The sequence below is a fragment of the Prionailurus viverrinus genome, chromosome E1 (genome assembly GCF_022837055.1).
Source record: "Prionailurus viverrinus isolate Anna chromosome E1, UM_Priviv_1.0, whole genome shotgun sequence".
NCBI lineage: Eukaryota > Metazoa > Chordata > Mammalia > Carnivora > Felidae > Prionailurus > Prionailurus viverrinus.
This window is the reverse complement of record NC_062574.1, coordinates 23,185,206-23,193,085: the sequence shown is the minus strand read 5'-3', so window position 1 is coordinate 23,193,085 and position 7,880 is coordinate 23,185,206. Positions and strand designations below refer to the sequence as shown.

The following is a 7,880-nucleotide window of genomic DNA, read 5'->3' as shown; positions in this document are numbered from 1 at the left end:
TGTATAATATCATGTCATCTGCAAAAAGTGAAAGCTTGACTTCATCTTTGCCAATTTTGATGCCTTTGATCTCCTTTTGTTGTCTGATTGCTGATGCTAGCACTTCCAACACTATGTTAAACAACAGCAGTGAGAGTGGAAATCCCTGTTGTGTTCCTGATCTCAGGGGGAAAGCTCTGTTTTTCCCCATTGAGGATGATGTTAGCTGTGGGCTTTTCATAAATGGCTTTTATGATGTTTAAGTATGTTCCTTCTCTCCCGACTTTCTCAGGGTTTTTATTAAGAAAGGATGCTGAATTTTGTCAAATGCTTTTTCTGCATCGATTGACAGGATCATATGGTTCTTTTCTTTTATTAATGTGATGTATCACGTTGATTGATTTGTGAATGTTGAACCAGCCCTGCATCCCAGGAATGAATCCACTTGATCATGGTGAATAATTCTTTTTATATGCTGTTGAATTCAATTTGCTAGTATCTTATTGAGAATTTTTGCATCCATATTAATCAGGGATATTGGCCTGTAGTTCTCTTTTTTTTACTGGGTCTCTGTCTGGTTTAGGAATCAAAGTAATACTAGCTTCATAGAATGAGTCTGGAAGTTTTCCTTCCATTTCTATTTTTTGAAATAGCTTGAGAAGGATAGGTATTATCTCTGCTTTAAATGTCTGGTAGAATTCCCCAGAGAAGCCATCTGGTCCTAGACTCTTATTTGTTGGGAGATTTTTGATGACTGATTCAATTTCTTCGCTGGTTATGGGTCTGTTCAAGCTTTCTATTTCCTCCAGTTTGAGTTTTGGAAGTGTGTGGGTGTTTAGGAATTTATCCATTTCTTCCAGGTTGTCCAGTTTGTTGGCATATAATTTTTCATAGTATTCCCTGATAATTGTTTGTATCTCTGAGGGATTGGTTGTAATAATTCCATTTTCATTCATGATTTTATCTATTTGGGTCATCTCCCTTTTCTTTTTGAGAAGCCTGTCTAGAGGTTTATCAATTTTGTTTATTTTTTCAAAAAAACAACTCTTGGTTTCATTGATCTGCTCCATAGTTTTTTTATTCTATATTGTTTATTTCTGCTCTGATCTTTATTATTTCTCTTCTTCTGCTGGGTTTGGGGTGTCTTTGCTGTTCTGCTTCTATTTCCTTTAGGTGTGCTGTTAGATTTTGTATTTGGTATTTTTCTTGTTTCTTGAGATAGGCCTGGATTGCAATGTATTTTCCTCTCAGGACTGCCTTCGCTGCATCCCAAAGCGTTTGGATTGTTGTATTTTCATTTTCGTTTGTTTCCATATATTTTTTTTAATCTCTTCTCTAATTGTCTGGTTGACCCATTCATTCTTTAGTAGGACAGAAGACCCATTTTAAATCTAAAGTCACCTTCAGATTGAAAGTAAGGGGATGGAGAACCATCTATCATGCTAATGGTTGCCAAAAGAAAGCTGGAGTAGCCATCCTTATATCAGGCAATCTGAATTTTAAAATAAAGATTGTAACAAGAGATGAAGAAGGAAATTATATCATAATTAAGGGGCCTATCCACCAAAAAGATTTAAAAATTGTAAACGTTTATGCCCCCAATGTGGAACACCCAAATATATAAACCAGTTAATCACAAACATAAAGAAACTCTGATAATAGTACCATAATAGTAGGAGACTTCAACACCCCACTAAAAAGCAATGGACACATCATCTAAACAGAAAATCAACAAGGAAACAATGGCTTTGAATGACACACTGGACCAGATGGACTTAACAGATATATTCAGAACATTTCATCCTAAAGCAGCAGAATACACATTCTTCTCGAGTGCACATGGAACATTCTCTAGAATAGATCACATACTAGGACACAAATCAATCCTCAACAAGTACAAAAAGATTGATCATACCATGCATATTTTCAGACTATAATGCTATGAAACTCAAAATCAACCACAAGAAAAAATTTGGAAAGACAACAAATACTTGGAGACTAAAGGACATCCTACTAAAGAATGAATGGTCTAACCAAGAAGTTAAAGAAGAAATTAAGAAGTACATGGAAGCCAATGAAAATGATAACACCACAGCCCAAAACCTCTAGGACGCAGCAAAGGTGATCATAAGAGGGAATCCAGGCCTTTCTAAAGAAGGAAGAAAGGTCTCAAATACACAACCTAACCTTATACCTTAAAGAGCTGGAAAAAGAACAGCAAGTAAAACCCCAAACCAGCAGAAGATGGGAAATAATAAAGATTAGAGCAGAAATCAATGCTATCAATACCAAAACAAGGGGCGCCTGGGTGGCGCAGTCGGTTAAGCGTCCGACTTCAGCCAGGTCACGATCTCGCGGTCTGTGAGTTCGAGCCCCGCGTCGGGCTCTGGGCTGATGGCTCAGAGCCTGGAGCCTGTTTCCGATTCTGTGTCTCCCTCTCTCTCTGCCCCTCCCCCGTTCATGCTCTGTCTCTCTCTGTCCCAAAAATAAATAAACGTTGAAAAAAAATTAAAAAAATACCAAAACAAACAAAAACAAAAACAAAAACAAAAAGAGAAAAAACCACACACACACACACACACACACACACACACACACTAGAACAGATCAATGAAACCAGGAGCTGGTTCCTTGAAAGAACTAACAAAATTGATAAACCCCTAGCCAGCTCGCTCAAAAAGAAAAAGGACCCAAATAAATAAAATCAAGAATTAAAGAGGAGAGATCACAACCAACACTGCAGAAATACAAACAATAATAAGAGACAATTATGAGCAATTATATGCCAATAAACTGGGCAATCTGAAAGAAATGGACAAATTCCTAGAAACATATAAACTACCAAAACTGAAATAAGAAGAAATAAAATATTTGAACAGACCCATAAACAGTAAAGGAATCGAATTAGTAATAAAATTCTCTCAAAAAACAAGAGTCCAGGACCAGATGGCTGTACAGGGGAATTCCACCAAACACTTAAAAGAAGAGTTAACACCTATTCTTTTGAAGGTGTTCAAACAATAGAAATGGAAGGAAAGCTTCCAAACTCATTCTATGAAGCCAGCATTACCTTGATTCCAAAACCAGACAAAGACCCCACTAAAAAGGTCTATAGACCAATTTCACTGATGAACATGGATGCAAAAATCCTCAGCAAGATACTAGCCAACCAAATCTAACAATATATTAAGAGGATTATTCTTTTAACTATGACCAAGTGGGATTTATTCCTGGGATGCAGAACTGGTTCAATATCCACAAAACAATCAATGCGATACATCACATCAATAAAAGAAAGGACAAGAAACACATGATCTTCTCAACAGATTCAGAGAAAACATTTGACAAAATACAACATCGTTTCTTGATAAAAACCCTTAAGAAAGTAGGGATAGAAGGGTCAAACCCCAAAATCATAAAAGTTTTATATGAAACACCCACCACTAATATCACCCTCAAAGGGGAAAAACTGAGAGCTATCCCCTTAAGGTCAGGAACACAACAGGTATGTTCACTCTCACCACTGTTGTTCAACATAGTATTGAAAGTCCTAGCCTCAGCAATCAGACAACACAAAGGAATAAAAGGCATCCAAATCAGCAAGGAGGAAGTCAAACTTTCACTCTTCACAGATGACATGATACTCTGTATGGAATACCCAAAAGATTCCACCGAAAAACTGCTAGAACTGATCCATGAATTCAGCAAAGTCACGGGATATAAAATCAATGCACAGAAATCGGTTGCATTTCTGTACACCAATAATGAAGCAACAGAAAGAGAAATCAAAGAATTGATCCCATTTACAGTTGCAACAAAACCCATAAAATAGCTAGGAATAAACCTAACCAAAGAGGTGAAAAATCTATACACTGAAAACTGTAGAAAGCTTATGAAAGAAATTAAAGAAGACCCACACACAATAAGGAACAATATTCCATGCTCATGGATTGGAAGAATGATTATTAAAATGTCAATACTACCCAAAGAAATCTACATATTCAATGTAATACCTATGCAAATAACACCAGAATTCTTCACAGAGCTAGAACACACAATCCTAAAATTTGTATGGAACCAGAAAAGACAAGCCAAAGCAATCCTGAAAAAGAAAACCAAAACTGGAGGCATCACAATTCCAGACTTCAAAATGTATTACAAAGCTGTAATCATCAAGACAGTATGGTACTGGCACAAAAACAGACACACAGATCAATGAAACAGAATAGAGAACCCAGAAATGGACCCACAAACGTATGGCCAACTAATCTTTGACAAAGCAGGAAAGAATATCCAATGGAATAAAGACAGTCTTTTCAGCAACTGGTGTTTGGAAAACTGGACACCAACATGCAGAAAAATGAACCTGGACCACTTTCTTACACCATACACAAAAATAAACTCAAAATTGATGAAAGACCTGAATGTAAGACAGGAAGCCATCAAAATCCTCAAGGAGAAAGCAGGCAAAAACCTCTTAGAGCTCAGCCACAGCAACTTCTTACTCAACACATCTCCAGAGGCAAGGGAAACAAAAGCAAAAATGAACTACTGGGACCTCATCAAAATAAGAACCTTCTGCACAGTGAAGGAAACGATCAGCAAAACTAAAATGCAACCAACGGAAGGGGAGAAGATATTTGCAAATGACATATCAGATAAAAGGTTAGTATCCAAAATCTATAAAGAACTGATCAAATTCAACACCCAAAAAATAAATAATCCAGTGAAGAAATGGGCAAAAGACATCAATAGACACTTCTCCAAAGAATACATCCAGATGCCAACCAACACATGAACAAATGCTCAACATCACTCATCATCAAGGAAATACAAATCAAAACCATAATGAGATACCACCTGACACCTGTCAGAATGGCTAACATTAACAACTCAGGCAACAACAGATGTTGGCAAGGATGTGGAGAAAGAGGATCTCTTTTGCACTACTGGTGAGAATGCAAGCTGGTGCAGCCACTCTGGAAAACAGTATGGAGGTTCCTCAAAAAATTAAAAATAGAACTACCCTATGACCCAGAAATTGCACTACTAGGTATTTATCCAAGGGATACAGGTATGCTGTTTCGAAGGGCCACATGCACCCCAATGTTTATAGCAGCACTATCAACAATAGCCAAAGTACATACAGAAAGAGCCCAAATGACCATCAATGGATGAATGGATAAAGAAGATGTGGTACACACACACACACACACACACACACACACAATGGAGTATTACTCGGCAATCAAAAAGAATGAAATCTTGCCATTTGCAACTCCGTGGATGAAACTAGAGGGTATTATGCTAAGCGAAATTAGTCAGTAAGAGAAAGACAGATACCATATGAATTTACCATATGTGGAATTTAAGATACAAAACAGATGAACATAAGGGAAGAGAAGCAAAAATAATATAAAAACAGGGAGGGGGACAAACATAGCATAAGAGACTCTTAAATACAAAGAACAAACTCAGGGTTGATGGAGGGGTTGTGGGTGGGGGGGATGGGCTAAATGGGTAAGGGGCACTAAAGAGGACACTTATTGGGATGAACACTGGGTGTTGTTATACATAGGGGATGAATTACTGGAATCATTATTGCACTGTATGCTAACTAACTTGGATGTAAATTAGAAAGTAAATAAATAAATAGGGGCGCCTGGGTGGCTCAGTCGGTTAAGCATATGACTTCAGCTCAGGCCATGATCTTACTGTTCATGAGTTTGAGTCCCCTGTCAGGCTCTGTGCTGACACCTCAGAGCCTGGAGCCTGCTTCAGATTCTTTGTCTCCTTCTTTGTCTGCCCCTCCCCCACTTGCGCACGCTCTCTCTTTCTCTCTCTCAAAAATGAACATTTAAATAAATAAATAAATAAATGAGAGTGTTGAATGAGGTCATGTCTTTAGACATTTTAGCCCAATTAAGCATTCAGTAATTGCTCATTCTTACTGTGTTTGGAAACTAGTTTGTCCCTATTCATAATACCAGGCAATATCCTTCACCCCAAATCAAAGTAAAATGCAAAGAAATTGTCTATTTTTAAAGAAATTTTATTTTGAAAACACATGGAATCAGCTGCATTATCCATATGTCTACAATACCAGAGAAAGAGTAATGGTGGACCATCCCCATAGGGGACAAGTATCCTTTGGCAAAACAAATAATAGAAACGACTCCAAATACAATAATACAGCACGTGATAAGATTAAATTAAGAGAAGGAACGGACTACTGAGAAGAGCATGAGCGTGGAGAAGATGTGTCTCACTGAGAAACGTCCGACTCAGGTGACCTTCCCTGGATACCTCTTGCACCTGGACTGGAGCGCTCAGTTCAGTTCCAGGTCATCCATGTATTCCTGGACCCAGGAGTCACTGGGGTTAGCACAGACTTGTCTGCCCCTTTTGGTTTGGAATCTATGGAACAAAGAATGGACAGATTAGAATCCCATGGGACCTTGCCTGTAGTAGACAACTTCCTTTGCTTGACCATGGTTCATGTTGGACAGCTCTAATAGATGGGAAACCCTTCCTAGAGTGGTGCTAGAACTAGACTCCTTTTACTTCTACTCTGGATTTAGCTCCATTTTCTGGGTTGCCCAGATTAGGAACAAATGAGTTTTGCAATTAATATGGATACATCTCCCCATTCATTCTCTATTGCCCTTAACGGGACTTTTCCACATGTTTTTCTAAGCATGGTTTAAAAAATCAGCCCACATTTCCTGCCATCTTTTTTACTTTTCCTAGTTTCCTGGCCTTCCTCCTCCAGAAACTCCCTTCCTCTCCCTTGGCTCCCACCTAGCCCCTCCACAACTCAACATGTGACTTCATGACTTGATCTTCACTGACTTCTGGGAGAGCTTCATTCAGCCCTGAGAACTGCCTCCTCCCCCAACAAGTTCCCTTTCTAATCCTGCCTTCACCCTTGCTTCTCAGAGCAGCCCCAGGGTTGATACTCACACCACAGCTGGCTGGGAGCAGAGGCTGCTGGTCTCAAAGTAATCCACTACAAAGTTTCGAGGGAGCTTCCGCAGGGCGTAAGAGAAGCAGCAGGCGGTGGGAGGGTCTGAGCCCACTGGAAAGAAAGGCAGGGGTAAGATAGAAGTTCTACAAGGACCTGTTAATTTTGGCTTCTAATCATAAATATTCGGTGGCCATCTCTGTAGAGCTACCAGATCCCAAAATATGGTACCTTGTATCCAATCCCACCCACCGTAAGTTGGAGTCTTATTCTAAATAGAAGATTGTAAGAGAATGTCATGAAAGAATTCTAGAAGATTGGAGCTGGATTGAGTCTTGGGGCATGTGTATAACTTCCTTCATTTTACAGATGGGGAAACCGAGGCACAGAAAGAGACAGGAACTTACTTAAATTAGTCTACTGGTTACTATTTCTTAAGAAAACAGGAAATTGACTATTACTGACTGTTTACTAGATTCTACATTTAATAGCAGGCTACTTGGAAACCTTCCCAGCTCCCTTTTGTCCAATCTCTAGATGCCACTGTTAGATCAGCCCTAACTAGAAAAGTCAGCACTACCTACATCATGACTCTAGAAGTAATGGCTGGAAGAGTAGACTTACTTGGTGCTGAGAGCGTCGGGGAGCAGAAGGCAGCCACTAGCACAAGGAGAGAAAGGACAGTCACACAGAGTTTCATGGTCTCGGCAGAGGAGAGGCTTTCCTGGAGCTGAGACTGCAGAGCCCAGAAGCTTCAGAACCCAACTGTGCTCTGTGCTGATACTGAGTTGGGAACCCCTCTTTATAGGAACTCTGAGGCCTGGGACAGAGTGGTAGGCACAGGCAGGCAATGGAATTTCCAGGGTAGAGATGATGTCATGGTGCCAATAAGGAAACTGAAGCTAGCTGAGAGTGAGGAGCTCTTCACAACTTCTCT

The 7,880-nt window shown here is 39.4% G+C and overlaps 1 protein-coding gene across 1 annotated transcript; it reads right to left on the bottom strand.

Annotated features, from left to right (window-relative positions):
- Positions 1-6,015: 6,015 nt before the first annotated feature.
- LOC125152172 (C-C motif chemokine 4) lies at positions 6,016-7,880 on the bottom strand. Its single transcript, XM_047834014.1, has 3 exons — positions 7,568-7,880; positions 6,943-7,057; positions 6,016-6,396 (listed from the first exon to the last, which is right to left on the bottom strand). Exons 1-3 carry the CDS (start codon positions 7,641-7,643, stop codon positions 6,309-6,311), a joined length of 279 nt encoding a protein of 92 aa, XP_047689970.1. The 5' UTR covers positions 7,644-7,880; the 3' UTR covers positions 6,016-6,308.